This window comes from Narcine bancroftii, chromosome 1 (genome assembly GCF_036971445.1).
Source record: "Narcine bancroftii isolate sNarBan1 chromosome 1, sNarBan1.hap1, whole genome shotgun sequence".
Classification (NCBI taxonomy): domain Eukaryota; kingdom Metazoa; phylum Chordata; class Chondrichthyes; order Torpediniformes; family Narcinidae; genus Narcine; species Narcine bancroftii.
In genome coordinates, this window is record NC_091469.1 from 121011516 (window position 1) to 121032713 (window position 21198).

General features: G+C 41.4%; 1 protein-coding gene across 6 annotated transcripts in view; it reads right to left on the minus strand.

The window, feature by feature from the left end:
* The window catches only part of LOC138763420 (ceramide transfer protein), a 110878-nt gene that overhangs the window by 40750 nt on the left and 48930 nt on the right, over positions 1 to 21198 (minus strand). For 3 of the 6 annotated variants that reach the window (XM_069937533.1, XM_069937531.1, XM_069937544.1), the window contains exons 4-10: positions 11248 to 11355; positions 9500 to 9535; positions 7970 to 8108; positions 5975 to 6055; positions 4447 to 4604; positions 3397 to 3489; positions 2371 to 2457 (exon numbers count right to left, since the gene is read on the minus strand). In XM_069937533.1, the coding sequence (XP_069793634.1) occupies positions 2371 to 2457; positions 3397 to 3489; positions 4447 to 4604; positions 5975 to 6055; positions 7970 to 8108; positions 9500 to 9535; positions 11248 to 11355 (702 nt within the window). The remainder of the gene's footprint in view (positions 1 to 2370; positions 2458 to 3396; positions 3490 to 4446; positions 4605 to 5974; positions 6056 to 7969; positions 8109 to 9499; positions 9536 to 11247; positions 11356 to 21198) is intronic. The other 3 variants (XM_069937558.1, XM_069937540.1, XM_069937555.1) reach the window with 1 other exon arrangement.

Here is a 21198-nt window from a genome sequence, read left to right on the forward strand (position 1 = left end):
GAAGAGCCAAATGGCCTGTTTTCTGTGCTGTAGTTTTCTATGGTTCTACGGATCCTCTATTTTCTCTTCAGCAGACCCCAATCAATGCAGATTGGTAACATCAATTGCTGATCATCAACATGGGCACCTCAAAGCTGTGCGTTTAGTCCCTTGCTCTATTCCCTATGCCCTCATGACTGTGTACCAATGTTTGCATCTCATGCAATCTATAAATTAGCTGACAACACCATTGTTGTTGGCCAAATAACAGGAAATGATGAGTCAGAATACAGGACATTCTGGTTATATGGTATCAGAATGGCAATCTTGCTCTCAACATCAACAAGACCAAGGAGCTCATTGTGGACTTTAGGAAAGGGAGACTGAGGGATTTGAATCAATGAATTTGACAGTTGGTAGCTGTTGAAGTTTCTGAGGAAACATTGAGCTGCTGGAGGAGCAGTGCATCAAGCAGTATTCATGGTTAGAAATGATCATTCAATGTTATGTGGACTTTATTGAGACTTGGAGGATATTGGAAGCGTTACTTTTGTAGTAGTCCAGCAAATCCTGCAAGAGTGATGCATTAGCAGGTCAGGAATCAACTACAAACTAGAAGGAAAGCTAGTGACAAAGCATTGAGAAGTAAGCTCAATGTATCAGTCGTTGTTGCTCACTTTTCATTTGGACACTCCTTCGGTGTCCCTTTTCTTGCCTATCCTGCTTGTCACCCTATCTCAGTATCATCTCTGGATGAACTTGATTTGTTCTTGAAAGGTAAGTGATGCTCGGTAAAGGTACAGGTATGAGAAAGGTAAAAGCTGCAGATGACAGAGAGGTTGAGAGGATGAGCGGGTGTGGGTTCTTGGGAGTCGCTGTCTCGGAGGATCTTTCCTGGAACCCGCACACCAATAGCATCATGAAGAAAGTCTCTACTTCCTCAGGAGTTTGCGGAGGAGCTAGTGGAGTTGTTCAAGTGAACTGGTACGGACTTGAAGGGCCGACATGGCCTGTTTCCGTGCTGTAAACGGTTATATGGTTATATCATTCACCAACAAGTGGGAAGGGCTAGTTCCTTCAACTTCCTTGCAATCCACAGAGAGGAGAACCTCTCCTGGAGCCATCATATCAAAGCAACAGCTCGATATTCTAAGAAGTCTGAAAGGACCTAGTATGTCATCAAATACTCCATCGAACTTCTATAGGTGCACTGTGCAAAGTACGGCGGCTGGTTGCATTATGGTCTGGTTTGGTGACTCGAGTGCCAAGGAACACAAAGCTGCAGAAGGTGGCAAACCCAGCCAAATGCATCATGGGCACCGATCTTCCATCCATTGAAGACCTATGAGATACTGGTTCAAGAAAGCAGATATCATCACAAGGGTAGTGGCCTCATCTATTTCATTCCTCCTCCTCCGTTCCTCCCCCCACCCCCAAATCCCAGAGTCAACATTGTTAAACAATGCTAAACTCCTACCATCACAAATTTATCATTCCCACGATAGGCAGACAAACCTTTACACAATATACCAAATGCTCTCACCTGACCTCGATTTGTCACATCTTTGCTATTTACATAATCTGATGACAGAGCCAAAGGTTCTCTGCATTCTCTGCACCAGCTAACTTTGCGTCATTAGCAAAACTTGGATCTATTACATGCGATTCCCCTTCTCTAACTAATTGATCTAGATTATTAACAAATGGGGCCCAATCAGAGATTCTTGCACCATCTCTTTAGGCATAGCTTCCCAACCAAAAACAAAATGACTAGCTTTTTGCTACTCCACTTTTTCTCTTAAACAATCTTGTATCCATACCAAAATATCATCTCTTCAGCATCTTGCATTCTAATTATGTCAATTATTCAAGAAGAATGAGAGGAGATCTTATAGAAACCTATAGGATTATGAAGGGTATGGATAGGATAGATGTAGGAAGGTTTTTTGAGCTGGCCGGGGAAACTAAAACCAGAGGACACAGTCTCAAGATTCGGGGGAGTAGATTTAGGACAGAGATGAGGAAAAATAGTTTTTTCCAGAGAGTAGTGAATGTTTGGAATTCTCTAACCAGGGAAGAGGTTGAGGCTGCTTCATTAAACATATTTAAAATTCGGTTAGATAAATTTTTACATGATAGAGGAATTGGGGGATATGGGGAGAAGGCAGGTAGGTGGAGTTAGGTCATAAATTAGATCAGCCATGATCGTATTGAATGGCAGAGCAGGCTCGATGGGCCATTTTTGGCCTACTCCTGTTCCTACTTCCTATGTTCCTAATCTCACGATTCATTGTATTGATGTTCAAATACACCACATTCCCAGCTTCCCAATCAACTATTCTATGCCACAACCTTGAAATGCTCTATTTATTTAGAATTATAAGAAAATACCTGTTCTTCAATTTTATCTTGTCTGTCAAGAGCAGCTTCAACAGCATCAAAGAATTCCTCTTCATTTATCAAACTGTTTGGACCTTCCTAAGGATTACAAAAAAAAAACCAAAATAAGGTCTTAAGTAACCTGCACTGGTACAACAGCACCACTCAAGAAATGCTTCAAAGTACTTCATAGAAATCGCCATAGAATTTGGAAATGTAATGATATCCAAGCAATGGTCATTTGTAATCACTGCTCTCCAAAACAGTAGTCAAGAAACTGCAATTGTTGGAATCTGTAGCCAAAAAAAAATCTGCTGCAGTAAATCAGCTCATCCAGACTTGAAGATTCTATAAGGGTTCCAACCTGAAACATCAACAATTCCTTTTCCTCCACACTGATGCTCCTCGACCCACTGAGTTCTTCTTGTAGATTTTGTTTTTTTGCTGCAGTTTGCGATGTTGGCATAAGTACATTTAAACAAAGAGATCTAGAAATTTATTTTGGACACTTGCAATGTAGCATTTGCTTTTGCAACTAATGCAGAATCAAAGTAAAATTGTCTTTTTATATTATTGCTGAACTCCGGAGCTTGGAGGAAAATTTGTGTGGAGACCAATTCTGGCAATTATTTTAAAACAAAACAATTTTTGAATAGATTAAGGCACCACAGCATATGCCCCAAATTTTATTTGGCTCTTCACAAAATAATGAATGTGAGCATGCAATTATATTCAATAATGATTATACATAATTCAAGATTTTTATTAAATGTGAAAGTTTAGCATTTCTTCACACAAAAAAAAATCTTGAGGGAAAGTTTGTGCTTAAAAAAACATAAAACTTTGAAGGGGTTCAAATTAATACAGCCCAAAATTCAAAACAATATTTTTTATAGTGTGAGTAAAACAGTAATAACATTGATCAAACTGCTTTGAAATTTGCAAATTTCCTTGATCCGCAAACAGAAATAATAAAACTTTAAAGATGAGGAAAAATGTTTGACTTAATAGAGAAATTGAATACAATTTGATCCTTACCTCATAATCAGGTCCACCAAAGTGACATTTTTTCTTAAGTTCTGACATTGCATTCTTGTAAGCATCTTCTACTCTTCGTCTCTTTTCAATCTCCTACATGTTAATATCAAATTTTTCACATTATTCCATCCCAGGTAGACAAAAATGAGACTGGGGGAAAAATGAACCATTCATGCCCACAGTGGCATGGGTATTACTACCAATTTCAAAATACAAAATGCAACATTCCAAAATTGTATTTAAAACATATGACTAGTTAGGCTTTTATTACTATTGATAGGCTTTGCCTTTATTTGTGCCCAGACCTGATGAATAAATGTATTCATCATCATGCTTTCTTGCATAAAGGATTACATTTCTTCTCATTATGCTTTCAAAGTAGCGTGTATATCTATACATTTATCCAACGATCATTCTTCAGCAATAACTATCATAGATTACCTCCTCAGCAAGCACTTTCAATTTCCCCACACAGATTTGTATAAAATTTGACGGCAATTTTAAAAAATCTCCTTGGGTGCTCAGATCATTATACTGCTTTATCTGCATCTCATATCAGCTGTTTTCTTTACTCAGTTTAATTTACATTTCCCCTTCCTGACTTCATTCAAACTTCTTTATTGGCTTCATCAAACAACTCAAGAAAAAGTCCCAACTCCAAATGCTGACTGTCGATTTTTTTCCATGGATGCTCTCTGAACTGCTGAGACCACCAGCTTCTCTTTGTTTACCCAAGATTCTGGCAAGTTTTTTTCTACTTTTTTTGCTTTACCTTCATGGATCTTAACGACAATCCTATCTGGATGACCTATGTTATCTACCTAAAGCTCCTTGCTACATCGCCAAAATTTACATCAAAATAGATTCTCATTTTCCCCATCACCCCATAACAATGCAATTCCTGGGCTTTTAATCTTTTCTGGAAACTGTATGAATGACAGAAAATATATTGTGTATATGTGCACACACCTTTGCATCTTCATTATAACTGTATTACACAAGTATGTGAGAAATTCAACAATTTTAAAGTAACATGTTTTGCAGTGTTACCTTATCAATTCTTTTCTGCCAGCTGTCTTCTCGTTTTACCATCAGTTCAATGCAGTGCGAAAGCGTAGCCAGTATTCCAGCTGTAGTAGCTTTAAAAGTGATAGCCTCACCTTTAAAATCTATTCCATTGATCCCTTTGGGAGTCACACTTGGAAACACTACAAAATAAAGAATAATGGTTAGTGCAGAGGGTTAGCACAATACTTTACAACGCCAGCAACCCAGGTTCATATCCTGCAGTGTCTGCAAGGAGTTTGGGCTCTACGGGCTCATGGGCTAGAAGGTCCTGTATGCCTATATTTAAAAACTTAAGTTATATTTAGTTAGGTACATTAATTACGTGAACATTATAACTAAACTTAGTGATCATAGATTATCATCTTTAACATTCCCCGACACATTGAACTGGCAAAGACTGAACGTTCCTGCCCAAAAGCTACCAAGGACGGTTTACTGCAAGGACTCATTGCTGGAGGTACAAAAAGGCTTTGAATTTAATTTATGTAAATATAACAGTGAACTTATTAAAATGCAACTTCTCATCCAAAATGGAACATCGCTGTTTTGGGGATTTTAAAAAACCCCCGCTTGTGGCAGCTCACCACAAGGCAGGCTAACCGGCCCTGCTCATAAGCCACGCGGCGGGGCAGCCAGCCAAAAGGGCGCTGTCGGGGGTTTCCCTTCCCTCCAGCACGGGGTTCAGAAACCCGCGCTGGGGGACCATGTGACACCTGGGTGACGTCAGCACCCTCCAGCGCGGTTCTCAGCCAGGTCCGGGCTGGGAGTATAAGTGCAGCCCAGCAGCCTGCAATAAACTAGTCTGCTCACTGAGCTCAACCCGTCTAGTTGTGTGTGTGTTATTGTAGGAGCAGAGTAGTCACCGCTACACACTCATCTTTACAGTTAAGACCATCTATTGAAGTACTTTTTTTGTGTAGGAAAACACAAATTAGAACAGGATATTCAAGGTACATATAGATTTTGTTAAGGTTAAAATAGATGCAAAAAGGAAACAGCAAAATAAATGCTTTTTCAGAATAACTAAAACTTTGTTAGAACAGCAACTATCTCTGGTGTCTTAAGTAACAGATCAAGTTAAACGTTTCTAAACGATGCAGACCTCTCATCCACTGAATATATCTATGTGAGGTGCACCCTTAAAAAGGCAGCCAACTTCGTATATGAAGTTTATTCTGGTGCAGATTTTGTGGACAGAAGCACTGGGATTCAGCAAGTGGAGGTAGCCACAAATCTGTGGTGTTCTGTCTGCTACTAATGGACTTTAGAAAATAGGAACAGGCTCTTCAGCCACAATGCCTGTGTGAAACAGGGCACCTAAATAAAAATGCTGCTTCTTTCATATGATGCACTTTGATGATCTCTTTATTCTCCACATATTTATATGTCTATCTATCGTATTTACTTCCACCACGACACCTGGCAGCCTGTTCCAAGGATCTATCAGCTTGTCGAATTTAAAAACTGGGAACTTCACAATTAGAGATTAGCAAATTTCAAAGATACGTACATTTCTCTTTGCCTCCATTGTTGTGTATAAAATCACCATCAGATCGTGTGGTTGGAAAAGCATCTTCATCGTCTTCCACTACTAAAATAGTAGAATTAAAATTTTACTACATGATTAACTTGCAAAGCAAATCAATTCTTATTCAGTTTCAATATCAGATTTGTGGATGATGCGGAGGAGAGGCTACAATTGTTTCACTTGCATTGCGAATGTAGGATTGGTCCCATTGCAGTTACAATTAGAGACGGAAGAGTATTACCAGGAATGTGAAGAACAGATTATTGTAACTCTCAAGGTCTTCAAGTTTTAATTTTGTAATATTAACTCCTTCATATAAATTTTCCATTAGATTTGAAGTTTGCCACAAAGAAATACAGATTCTTACAATTTTAAAATATAGACATACGGCACGTTAACAGGCCATTTTAGCCCACGGTTCCGTGCCGCCCAATTTAAGTCCAATTAATCTACACCACTGGTATGTTTTGAACAGTGGGAGGAATCCAGAGCACCTGGGCAACGTACAAACTCTTTATAGACAATGTGGGATTCAAACCCCGGTCCCAATTACTGGTGCTGTGAAGGTGTTGCGCTAACTGCTACACCAACCGTGCCGCCCTGATTTTCTTGTGCCAGATATAATTTGGGAAATATTTCCTGGAGATGCTCAATGACATAAAAAGTTCCTTTATTTAAATTTCTCAGCTTTTTGGAAAAATAATAAGAGAACCCACATAGTAGGATGCATTTAAGACTCTCCCTCTTTCCCACAAAAAGAAAATGCAGATTTCATGACAAATTTCACAAATACTTTATTTGCGATAGCTATTGAAAAACAAAAAAAAAATCCTGGTCACTTCACTTGTTATAGAACCATGCAAAGTAGCATAATCAAGATCATAACATAAAATAATACTCAAGTATTTTTTTTTAAAAAAGCATAATCAAACGAAAGAGTTAAAAATAACAATGAATAATATATCAGCCATAGGACTAGTCTTTCGAGGTTCTCAAGTTGAGAAAGAGGCACAAACAGACAAAGGAATTCGAGCAAAGACAGAAGCTCAGTTCCTGATGATGGTACAGAGGTGGAAAGCTGGAACTACTTTTGTGAGGTAAATATTGAGAAGTGTAGAGGTGATTTGAAAAAGCCAAGTATATGCAAGGATGTGGACAAAATGGTGCAAAATCTAAATTGCAGGTGCAGTAAAACCTTAAACACATCAACCAGCACAAGGTGACAGGCAAATTTAGTTATGGTGCAGATGGCAAAATGGGCAGTAGAAATATTTTGAGAGCTGAGAATGGCAATGATAGCCTGATAAACAAGAGATTGGGCAAACGTTACGAAGGTGGTATCATTTTGTCTTTGGGATGGAATTTTGAATTAGAAACCTAATTAAATATACAAATGATATAAACAGCTAAGATCACAACAGAGTTTTTCTGATGGAGCCCAAGGAAAAACCTTCAGCCACAATGCCTGTGTGAAACAGGGCACCTAAATAAAAATGCTGCTTCTTTCATATGATGCACTTTGATGATCTCTTTATTCTCCACATATTTATATGTCTATCTATCGTATTTACTTCCACCACGACACCTGGAGGTCACTGGACCCATTTAAATGAGTGAGACAATTCGGATTTAAACATGAAAACAGTGAAGCACTTATGAGAGAAATAAAGCAATGGAAGTCAAGTCTCTGGATAGTCACTGAATAAAACTTGCAAAATGAGAGCACAAAACCAAGGTTGATCTTGGTCGAAATTTCACCATTTCTCAATGACTGCCAAATGTAGAACCTTGAATCTTGTAATTTGTAGATTTTTCCATAAATTCAAGAACAAAAATTGTACACGAGTACATCTTTTAACAATTGGACATAGGTTGTGCCAAAAAAAAAGTTTTTTTTTAATTAAAAAAAACTCAACTTTAAAACCAATTTTAACTTGCCAAAAAAAAATAATAATAATAAAAAAAAAATCGATGTACCTTTATCTCTCTGGAGTTCATCTTTAGAAACAGCATCAGCACAAGCATCAAAGTACTTCTGTAGTGTATCAACCTGTCGACATAGGATGTCACGGAAGGTTTCCATTTCCGCAAGCTTTTCACGCAAACTGTGGCCTTTCTGAAATTCAAAACACAAAGCTACAATTTCTAAAAAGTGCTAAGCAACTTTATGAATAAGTGTGAAACAGCTGTCATTTAATAAGCAACGAAGTCTCCTTGGACAAGCACAGTTATTGATGACAGTCAATGGTTATCATAACATTAATAAGCATGAGGTAGTTTTGAAAACATTTTTTTTTATTAGAAATTTTAAACTGGTTGCCGATTTTAAAAATCGCACTTTAAGCAGAAATGAGAAAAGCCTATTCTTGAAATTAGTTAACATCAACTCAATATAATAGGAATATTATTACTTGTTAGGCAAAATTCACAATCTGTGATGCATACTTCGAATATAATTTTATCCATTTCCATTATGGTTAAAATTGTAAAGATATGGCATGGATGAATTATCTCAGAAACCTGAGGGTATGACAATTTCATTCTGCTGCCCCATGAAAAATGTTTCATTGCTAAAATTGAACTGAAAGCAAGCCTGGGGTGAAAGCTTTTATTTCCATAAACTGGGTCATGGATCAACAAATAAAATAATGGTGACCATCTTTACAAACGATATTATTAATTTATTTCTACTCTTGTTTGTAAGTGCAACATAAAGAAGAGGTGGCAATTACAACATTTTGTCTTAGACCTGTAAGATGGTGCAGGTAATAATTATTGTACAGGAAATCCTTTCTGCACTTGCGACAATATGACACAATACACTAGTTAAAAATTAGTCCAATCTCCTAGTGTTGTGTCATTATCGTTTACTATGGACAAATGATCTGTGAGATACAATAGTTATTGAACACCTGAAAGAAAAGGAAATGTACAAAAAGCACAGATAATAAGACTGCAACTGTGGAGAGAAGAAACATTCAGTTACTGTAGCAGGTTAATAACCTTAAATAACAATTGGCTAAAGATTCAAAAGCAAAACAAAGTTGGACATCTCAAAAATGGAAGATGACCTTTTTTGTGGCTGCTATGTGGTCTGCTGAGATATCCTAGTTTTTCCTCTACTTTCATTTATTGGTTCAGTAACATTGATGCTTTTTAAATTCCACTGGAATTTTGAGTCATCAAGATCCAGAGAAGCTCATCAATTTCTTTAAACAAAACTTGCTATGTCCAGTCCCTCATCAGTTCTGATCTGTGATTAAAGTCAGGTTGTAGCTTTCATTATCTGGATTCCACACATTGCTGTAATATGGTCCTCAAGAAATGTGCACTTCTTATCCAACTGATAGCCTGCTTTACGAATTGGGCCCCCCCAAAAAATCATTCAAACACACCATATTATGTAAAGTACAACTTAGTTTAAAACCTCAGTGTTGAAAGCTATGTAATAGATCATAGTCACCCAACTGTGCATGTTGCTTATGTGCAAATTTTAATCTTTCCTACCTGAAGGTTGAGATCTTGGACTGGCCCAATGGAAGTCTGTGGTAACAAATGAAGGACTATATAGTTTTTCATCTATAATCAGCAGTTAACAAAGTCTCTAGTGTTTCTTGGAACTGAACAGAGTATGCATTTTTGTGCTGGTAAGTGATTATGCAAAGTACTCTATGAGGGATTATATGACCCATACGATGAACATAGGGCAAAATAGTTCCGAAGCTGATCAGTGTATATTTTTATAGAATTCTAGCCAAAAATTGATTTAAATAGAAACCGTACAACAACCAGAGCAAACTTTTCAAGAATAAAAGTCAATGGGTCTCTGTGTACAAGTGACTAATTGAAAATCTCTCATTTTTAGTAGTGATTTACCTCATTCTAGAAACGTTTATCTTCTAAATAATTTTATACCGTAGGCCAAGGCCGAATTCATCAAGATATCTAACTTTAACCCTTATTCATTGACATTTTTATTCAGATCGCTCAAAAATTATGATCAGCATCACTGCAGACTAAATTTATATTTAAAAAAAAAATCCCTGCAAATGAATGCATTGAATAGTGAATGTCATTGCTGAAGATGATGAACTTTGATATACTACCTCATATAACCATATACAGCACAGAACAGGCCAGTTTGGCCCTACTACTCAATGCCGGAACAAATCCCCACCCTCCTAGTCCCACTGACCAGCACCTGGTCCATACCTCTCCAATCCTCTCCCATCCATGTAATTATCCAGTCTTTCCTTAAATGTGACAAAGCTTAGCAAGTCTGGTAATAATCTTACAAGTAAACAAAGTCATGGCTATCCACAACTCGAATTCCTCGGAAATGTTAAAGACAGTGACCTTGAAAGCAGAGGCAAAACTGAGGGTTTAAAAAAAATAAATCTTTTTTATATTTATTATCTTTTAAATTCAATTAAGCATATAATTGTTTTTTTTTTATAAATACAAAGTACCTGTTTGGCTGCAGCAAGTAAGGATTTTGGATCATATGTAAATTGTACAATATAAACAACAATAAATTTTGTATCAATATTGCCAGTGCAGATAAAATAATTGAATATCTTAGTATAAACCAGACAATTAACTAATTTCTCTTTTGAAATAAAGTGCTGGGTACACAGAAAAACTGACAAACTACCAAGCAATTTTCCTTTATTTTCATTCTCTCACAATGACTATATCCTGGCATCTTTCTGATTTAGATATGCCCATATGCTTGGAATGGAGATTTAGTTTACTTTGATATCATGTTCACCACAGACATTCTGGGTGGAAGAGGCTGTTCTGGTATTATTCTATACTGTATTTTCTATCTTCAGATATTTAAGAAATAACTTCAGCCAGCCCTCAGAGTAGAGGTTCAAGAATAAAAGAATAATACAAAATCCTGGCACTTTAGATATTAAAAATTAAAAAATTACTTTGCTCCATTCTTCCTAACCTAAAAAAAAATACAAACATTTTCCAAGCCAGGTAATTTTAATCACCAGTATACCAATGTCATTTTTCTGAACTTTTACCTCAGGCAGATATAGCACTACTTTACAGTTTTAGCCAATTATCAGAACTAAAAAAATTATGTTAATTAATACAATGCATCACCTTCAAAATGAACAGTTCCAAACCAGAAAGCCATTCACCTCCTCCCAAAATGTTGTGCACGACAATAAAATACCTACATGGAGTGACTGTACTGACAATGAAAGGATCTAGTGTGCTTAGTAGAATAATATTCTTACCTTAAAGGAGGAGGCAGATGTAGCAGAATAACCACTTGCTGCAGATGTGAGAGAGAGCATAGAACCATGACGTCGTAGACTGGATTCTGATCCATAGCCAGATTCTGCCTAATAAATAAAAAGCATGATGAAAAACGTATGGATTATATATTTTTTTTCACACTTGACATTTAAAGTCTGAAGCAAATGTTGTTTATTTTTACTTTTTCTTGACATAATTAGCATCTTCCACATTCTTTATTTTGTTTGAATTCTGCTCCAGGCAAACTTTCATCTCTCCCAGCCCCATGCTTTGATGCTACAACTTGTATGGGAGGTGGGGGCTGGTCGATGATGGGTCAGGAAGAAGGCATGTGAGAATGCTCTATTCCCACCTGGCTGATCATGCCTGCAGCCCCACAGCCGAGAGTGAGGACACCAAATTCCTCTTTAAATGTATGGGGTCCCACAGGTCAGGTGCTTGTAACCTGGGAAGGACCTGTAACAACTAGGAACATGAAGGTAGCAATGAATTCAGGAAGTGTTAATAATTCAGATTGAGATCAGGTAATATCTTGGTACCTCATTTTGCAAGAATGTGACTATTTAAAATTTGTCAGTTCATACCAATTCAGAAACTTACTGCATGCTTGAGGAACTATGGAAAACTTGTATCTGCATACACTGGAATTTGAAGCAAACATAATCTGTTGGAGGAACTCAGCAGGTCAAGCAGCATCAATGAGAGAAAAAGAATGGTCAGTGTTTTGACCTAAAACTCTATTTGAGACGATATTGAAATAATACCTAATTTTTTTTTAAATGATGAAAAGGGAGACTGATGAAAAATCTACTGTACTAATTTAAGATAATCCATTTAAGTCCCACTAAGGGTTTTGGCTCAAAACGTTGACCATTTTTTTTTTGTCCCTCCAACAGATACTGGTTCGCTATGGAAAATTTTAGAAGAAACATTTGTCTGAATGGAAATGTTTTTAACGTTAACTTCAAACCCCAGGTTTTGGACCATGGATGCTGCAAGGACTCTCCCTCAGTTTCTTTCAACGTGTACACATACAGCATAGAAAAAATGTTATTAAATTTCTTCTGTTCAGTTTTAACCTTGATTAAGAGTTCATATCCAAAACAATCATTGACCATTTCTACTCCCAGATGTGGTCTGTCCTACTGAGTTCCTCCAGCAATTGTTTGTCTACACAAGATCACCTTCATGAAGTGCTTTGAGCAACTGGCAACAGAATGCATCAACTCCCACTTCCTAGCAACATTGAACTCATCCAGTTTGCCTACCATCTAAATTGGTCCACAGATAATGCTGCAGCCTTGACTTTCCACTCCCATTCTGACCCACCAAGAGAATGATGGCTCATACTCCAGACTCAATGTTCCACACGATCAGACCCCAAGGCTGGTGGATAAAATGTCCTCGCTGGGACTCGAGGTGCCTTTCTCTGCAACAAAATCTTCTCAACCGAAAGACACCAGCCAGTCCAGGTTGACAGCAATATCTAAAAGTCCCATCATGAATGCACGGCCAGATTCAATTCAAACAGGATCATCAAGTTTGCAGACAATACAACAGTTGTTGGCCTCATCAGAACAATAATTTGGCATAGGCTGATAAAGAGCTTGAGAGGCTTATCAAATGGTGTGAAAACAACCACAAATGGTGAGAGTCTCAATGTGGACAAAGCAAAGAAAATGATGGATTTCAGGAGGATGAAGGTCAACCACTCTCCATAACACATCAATGACTTAGTCATGGAGAGTAGAGACCACAACGTTCTTGGAGTACATACAAAGAATGACCTATTCTGGACCCTAAACACTTCCTCATTAGTCATGAAGGCACAGAAGGGCCTACAACCTCCATAGAAAGGGCAGAGGGCAAGGCTACTAGCTCCCATCTTGACAACATTTTGCAACAGCACAATTGGGAGCATCATTAGGTGCTTTCAAACTGCCTTGTAAATGGGGTTAACCAGGCAATTTGCCCGGTTTGCACCCCACTCACAAGGCAACTTGAAAGGGTCTAACCCTGTCATCGTCGTCCAAAGTCAACTAGGTCCATGCCCTTCCTCAGGAGGTAGTCAGGAAACCCAGTTAAACTTACCCAGGACGCATCAATCAGCGGCTTGAAAAGCAAAATGGCCAACCCGGTTACTCCTGTGACGTCAGCACTTACATGCTGGCATCACAGGGAAATCCCAGCTGAAGTGTCTGCATTGATCAGGGGGAAAAAGGGGTCGCTGCCAGGGCCTAAGGTGGAGAAGTGGGGGAGGGGAGTGAGAGATTGCTACCATGAGGCGGAGAGGCAGGGGCCACAATCAGTGAGAATGAGCCTCGAGGGGGGAAAAAGGAAGCCACAATTGGGGGGAGTGAGGAAACTGCAATGGGAGGAGAGTTCCATGTGGCTGGGGGTGCCATGATCAGCAGGAGAGGGGTTGGCTGCCGCAGGGGTGTGTGGGGGGAGGGGAAAACGCATTTGACGATGGGAGGGGACCGACAGCTGGCGGAGGAGGGATGGGAATAAAAGGTTGAGCACCACTGGTCTACACCTAATTGTTACTGTGTGGTGACCAACGTGGTTGGTGTACTGGCGAACCGGCTCAAATTGTAATGCGCGTGTGGTCTGAGCAGCCTGCACCAAAGATGGCACTGGACATCTTTCCCTTTCCCCAAAGAGCTAACACGCGCAAAATCTGAATAGCTGCCAGTCAGCAACGCAACTTCCGGTTCCCAACGGTGGGAACAGGTTGCGTCTTTAAAAAGCTTCAGTGGACCAAGTAATAAATCAGCGAGTTTTGGAACAAACTTGTCAACTGCCAGTCTCATTATTCACTGCTAGCGCAAAAAACTATTTTGGTGACCCTGACAGTCCAAAAGCTATTTTGGACCCAGTATTATGGACGCAGCAGCAGTGAACACCATTGCATTAAAATTTCCTACCTTCTGGATGCTGCGAACCCGCAGTTGGTTCAGACAAGCAGAGGCACAGTTCCAGATCAGGCAAACAACTTTGAACTCCACAAAGTATTTCCACGTGGTGAGTTCTTTGGATCAGGAAACCGCTGCCCAGGTAGAGGACTTCATCCATTCCCCACCAGAGGAAGGTAAATATGCAGAGCTGAAATCGCTACTCCTCAGCGCCTTCGGACTCTCTAGGCGCAAAAGTGCAGCCTGGCTGATGCACCTAGACGGCCTGAGAGAAAGAACCCTGTCAACTTTAATGGACGAAATGCTAGCGCTGGCAGAGGGTCACAAGCCCTGCCTCGTGTTCGAACAGGCATTTCTCAAACAACTGCTGAACAACATCCAGCTGATGCTTGCAGATGCAGACTTCAACGACCCCTGGAAGGTAGCAACCAGAGCAGACATCCTCTAGAGAACCAAGAGTGAGAACGAAGCTGCTGTCAGCCAGTTAACAAGAATACAGACCCTGCAGCAAGTCAAGCTCAGTGGGACATAGGAGCACCAGCAACCCTGATAAAAGACAGGACAGAGGTCCAATGGTGTTTCTATCATCAGAGATGGGGAACAGAAGCCAGTCGCTGCTGACCACCCTGCGTTTCAGGTAAAGGCCAAGGCCAGCTGCCACTGATGGTTTTGATGACTGGCCATCCAGACAAAAGGTCCAGATGGCGCCTCCTCATGGACACTGAGGCAGAAATCAGTCATCCCTCCCACCACACTATAGACAAGGACCCACCTTGTCAGCCGCAAACAACATCTCCATATGGACCTCTGGCAAACAGAAAGTCCAACTACAACTCCACGCCAACATGTTTCAATGGGACTTCATGTTGGTCGTGGTGGATAAACTGCTCCTTGGGGGCAGATTTCTAACAGCCCACAGTTTGCTGGTAAATCTGAAGGGCAGGAGGCTAGTCCATGCCGAAACCTTCCAAATGTTCCCTCTCGGGGAAGCCAGACTACTTGCACCACACCTGGACTCAGTCACATTGTCCAGCGACAGGTATAGCAAGATCCTGGCCAAATTCCCATCAGTGCTCAAACTGCAGTTCACCTCAACCACTCCGAAGCATGGAGTGCAGCACCACATCATGACCCAAGGGCCACCCCTGCACACAAGGGCCAGAAGACTACCCCCGGACAAGCTCCGCCTGGCCAAAGAAGAGTGTAGGTGATGGAAGAGCTTGGGATAGTCCACAGGTCAGACAGCCCCTGGGCCTCACTGCTACACATGGTGCCAAAGACAGCCAGAGTTTGGCGGCTATGTAGAGACTAGAGACGTCTGAACGAAGTCACCATGCTGGACCGCTACCCCTTACCGAACATCCACGACTTCACAGCCAACATACATGGAGCCCGCATCTTTTGAAAAGTCGACCTGGTACATGGCTACCATCAAATCCTAGTGCAGCCAGAAGACATCCAGAAAACTACTTTGATGACCCCTTTTGTCCTGTTTGAGTTTCTATGGATGCCTTTTGGGCTAAAAAAACCTGCATAAATTTTTCAGCGTCTTATGGATACAGTGGGCCAGGATTGGATTTCCTATTCATATACCTAGACAACATTCTGATTGCCACAGGAATCGTAAGGAGCACATATCCCACCTCCACCAACTATACACCTGATTGAGTAAATTTGAACTGACCATTAACCCAGCCAAATGCCAGTTTGGGTATGAGACCATTGATTTCTTCGACCACAGGATTTCAAAGGACGGCTTGATCCCCCTGCCGAACAAGGTAGAAGCCATCTGGGAGTTCAACAGTCCTACCACAATCAAAGGGCTGCAGGAATTTGTGGGCAAAGTAAACTTCTACCACCGCTTGCTCCTATCAGCAGCCAGATCATGCAACCACTGTTCATCCGGATGTTGGGTAAAAAGAAAGTCATCACTTGGAACCCCAAGGCCAAAGCAGCTTACGTCCAAACAAGAGACCCTGGCAAACGCTGTTATGCTAGTACACCGCAGGACCAATATTCCGACAGCCCTTACAGTGGACACATCAAATCCGTCAATCGGCAGGGTATTGGAATAACTTGTGGACAGACATTGGAATCCCCTGGCGTTCTTCAGTAGACAAATAAGACCACCTGAGTTGAAATACGTTATTTTAGACAGAGAGCTGTTAGCACTCTACCTGGCAATCCAGCACTTCAGATACTTGGACCACAAGCCCTAACCTTTACGTTCAGACCCCTGGTCAGCCCGGCATCAGCTGCATCTTTCGTACATATCAGCATTTACGACAGAGATCCAGCACATCTCCAGTAAAGACAGGGTCGTGGCTGACGCTCTACCCAGGTCAACCATCCAGTCATTAACAGAGGAGATCAACAACTCTGAACTAGCAGAGACACAACGAGGAGACACACAGCTACAGGACTGCAGCTGTAGGATGCACCCTTGGGTCTAAGTGAGCAGATGCTCCTTTGTGACACAGTCACTGGCAGCCCAGAGACAGCGTGTGTTTGATTTAGTGCATTGCCTAGCAAACCCCTCTATCTGAACCAGTCAGTTTGTGTGGCATGGCCTCAAAAAACAAAACAAAAAAACCAGGTCAGCAAATGGGAGAGGAAATGCCAAGGACCAGAGGCATATCAAAGCCCCTTTGCAGCAGTTCCACCCACAAATTTGATCACATCCACATCTATATTGTGGAGTCACTGTCAGTTTCATAGGGAGCACAGTACCTCCTCACCACGTGGACCGTTTCACCAGATGGCCAGAGACAGTTCCCCATAGACACTACCACCGAATACAGCGCCAGGGCCCTAGTTGCAACTTGGGTAGCACTTTTCGGCATCCCAGCCCACATCACATCAGACAGAGGGGCTCAATTCACATTGAACCTGTAGGCCTCCATAGCCAGCTCATTGGGGAACCAGCTGCATCACACTACAGCTTACCAACCACAGTCAAACTGCCTAGTGGAGCACTTCCTTAGGCACCTGTAATCAGCTCTGATGGCCAGGCGGAAAGGCCCAAATTGAGTGGATGAGCTTCTGTGTCCTACTCTGGATCCGCTCAGTGCCCAAAGAAGACCTGCAAGCTTCGTCAGCCAAACTGGTCTTCGGAACCCTCCTGGCAGTCCCCAGCAAGTTCCTTTCTGACCTGACGGAGCAAAAGGCAGACTGCACAGAGGCCCAGAGCAAGCTTCGCAAGAAGATGGGTAATCTGCCACTCATCCCAACCTCCCGACACGGGCGAGCACCGACCTCTGTTCCCAGAGACTTAAAGGACTGTGAGTCTGTCTTTGTCAGGAGGGGCGCGTACCGGCCACCACTGCAGCAGCCATAAGTGCTGTTTAGAGTAACCAAACACAATAGATCGAAGTTCATGCTTGACATTAGGGGTAAAGAGGAGGTGTTCACATGTGGATATGGAAAAGCTGATTAAAGTGCAAGCACCCAAGCTTGAAGGCTGGCCACCCAAACAAAAGAAAGTGCAGAAATTAGGTTTCGGGGGGGGGGGGGGGGGGGGGGGGTGGGGGGGTGGGCTGAGCCCAAAGAGCCCGCTCGTGTGAAATCTGAATAGCTGCCAGTCAGCAACGCAACTTCTAGTTCCCAAGGTTGTGTCTTTAAAAAGCTTCAGTAAACCAAGTAATAAATCAGCGAGTTTTGGAACAAACCTATCGACTGCCAGTTTCTTTATTCGCTCTGTTAGCGCGAACGCTACAACTGAAATATTTTGCTTGAGAAAAATTGTCATTGACCCATTTCCTTTGGAGTTATGAAACTATACACATAATGAGTCAATGAGGTACAATTAAAACAGTGGTTTTCAAACATTTTCTTTCCACCCATATTCTTTCTTTGGCTTGGCTTCGCGGACGAAGATTTATGAAGTGGTGTGTCCACGTCTGCTGCAAGCACTTTGGTGACGGACAAGTCCGATGCGGGACAGTCAGGCACGGTTGCAGCGGTTGCAATGGAAAATTGGTTGGGTGTTGGGTTTTTCCTCCTTGGTCTTTTGTCAGTGAGGTGGGCTCTGCGGTCTTCTTCAAAGGAGGTTACTACCCGGCGAACTGTGAGGCGCCAAGATGCATGGTTGGAGGCGATATCAGCCCACTGGCGGTGGTCAATGTGGCAGCACCAAGAGATTTCTTTAAGCAGTCCTTGTACCTCTTCTTTGGTGCAACTCTGTCTCGGTGGCCAGTGGAGAGCTCACCATAGAACACGATCTTGGGAAGGCAATGGTCCTCCATTCTGGAGATGTGACCCACCCAGCGCAGTTGGGTCTTCAGCAGCATGGATTCAATGCTTGCGGACTCTGCCAGCTCAAGTACTTTGATGTTGGTGATGAAGTCATTCCAATGAATGTTGAGGATGGAGCGGAGACAGCGCTGATGGAAGCGTTCTAAGAGCCGTAGGTAATGCCTGTAGAGGACCCATGATTCGGAGCCGAACAGGAGCGTGGGTATGACAACGGCTCTGTACACGCTGATCTTTGTGTGTTTCTTCAGGTGGTTGTTTTCCCAGACTCTTCTGTGTAGTCTTCCAAAGTCGCTATTTGCCTTGGCGAGTCTGTTGTCTATCTCTTTGTCGATCCTTGCATCAGATGAAATGGTGCAGCCGAGGTAGGTAAACTGGTTGACCGTTTTGAGTTTTGTGTGCCCGATGGAGATGTGGGGGGGCTGGTGGTCATGGTGGGGAGCTGGCTGATGGAGGACCTCAGTTTTCTTCAGGCTGACTTCCAGGCCAAACATTTTGGCAGTTTCTGCAAAACAGGACGTCATGCGCTGGAGAGCTGGCTCTGAATGGGCATCATCACCCTGTACAAAAACTCGCCAAGGCAAATAGCGCCTTTGGAAGACTACACAAAAAAGGTTATCCAACTGCATGAAAACCAACAAGGTCAGGTCAGATACAGCAATGAGCTCTCCGAACCCTTCTCCATTGACAATGGCGTGAAGCAAGGCTGCGTCCTCGCACCAACCCTCTTTACTATCTTCTTCAGCATGATCCTGAAACAAGGCAATAAAGACCTCAACAATGAAGACTGTGTTTACATCCGGTACCGCACAGATGGCAGTCTCTTCAATCTGAGGCGCCTGCAAGCTCACACCAAGACACAAGAGCAACTTGTCCGTGAACTACTCTTTGCAGACGATGCCGCTTTAGTTGCCCACCCACATACCATCTTAAGTAATCCATTACTGATCACAGAGCAGCTATGGCATAGAGATTACTTAATGTGGCATATGAGTGGAAATGAGATCTTAAATCAGTTTCCGACTATCCAAATAATTGTATATCTGATCTCTTAGAACATCTTCCAATAATTTACCTTCTACTTGCTCACCAGCCTATAATTTCCAGGGTTACTTTTGGAGCTTTTTTAAAAACGTGAGCTACCCTCCGATCCTTCAACACCACACCCGTGGCTAAGGATATTGTAAATATTTCTGCCAGACACCCTGCAATTTCTACACTAGGCTCCCTCAAGGTCCAAGGGAATATCTTGTCAGGCCCTGGGGATTTATCCACCCTCATTTGCTTCAAGACAGCAAGCACTTCCTCCTCTTTTAATCTGTATAGGTTCCATGACCTCACTGCTTGTTTTCCTTACTTTCCACGACTCTGGGCCTGTTTCCTGAGTGAATACTGATAAACATTCAAGATCTCCCCCATCTCTTTTGGCTTCATACAAAGCTGAACCACTCTGATCTTCCAGGGGACCAATTCTGTCCCTTTTTATCCCGCTTTGGATCCTGTGGATCCTTTAGGATTTTCCTTCACATTGTCTGCCAAAGCAACCTCATGTCCTTTTTAAGCTTTCATAATTTCTTTCTTGAGGTTTTTCCTTGCATTTTATATGCCTCAAGTACCTCATTTTCTTCAGGTTGCCTATACCCGCGATACACCCCTCCTTCTGAACAAGATCCCCAATATCCCTCGAAAACTAAGGTTCGCTAAACCTGCTTTACTTGCCTTTAATCCTGACTGGAACAAACTGTACTCTCCAAATTTCACCTTTAAAAGGTCCTCTGCTTACTTTGCACATCCTTGCCTGAAAACAACATCCCAATCCATACATTAGAAACATAGAAAGCTGACAGCACAATACAGGCCCTTTGTTTTCCAAAGTTGTGCCAACATGTCCCTACCTGAGAAATTACTCGGCATTCACCATGGCCCTCTATTTTTCTAAACTCCATGGACCCGAACATATCCAACTCCACTACCATTTTGCTGGCTGCCCATTCTAGATCCTTTCTTCAATTTAGAACCAATTTAAATTTTAACCAACACCTCATCATTACACTCAATTATTGATCAATTTGGAACACAAAATAAACAATTCAAATCTAATCCAGGCATGAGCAAACATCTTAACTGGCCAAGTCTCTCATCCAAATCGTTCATGCATACCACAAAAAACAAGGGTCCTTGCACTACAAAACACAAGCTATCCATCCCCCCACCTACCACCACACCAGACCATTTCAATGCCTGATCATGTTTTTCTTCTTATTGAAATAATGTTTAGTTTAATTTACTACTTTACCTTGAATTTTTTTGATATAAAAAGGTAAGAGTATTTATTTGATGTGGAATACAGTAATTTTACTAAGATGATTAAGTCCCATCAGCAGATTAATCAAAAAGTAAAACTCCCATGGGACTGAAGTAAAGGTAGTAAACTAAACATTGTTTCAACAAAAAGAAAAGGTTGTGTTCATCATTTGAACACAACCTTCCTTTGCTGATTGTATTGATTAATCTGTGTCCCATTCAATACTATTTCTGCGGTTCTGTTTTCCACTGCACTTCCCTCTTCAACATATTGCTAAAAAAAAAATGAAAAAAGTCAAGGAGAGCAACCAAGGCAAAGGAAGTTCATTGAAGAAGAACATGGTGATGATGGTGGAGAACAAGCAGAGGTAAAATGGATAAACTTCATTGTGAAGTACACACAAGGGCTGGAGAAACCCAGCTGATCATTCAGCAACCACAGGAAGCAAAAGGCAGACT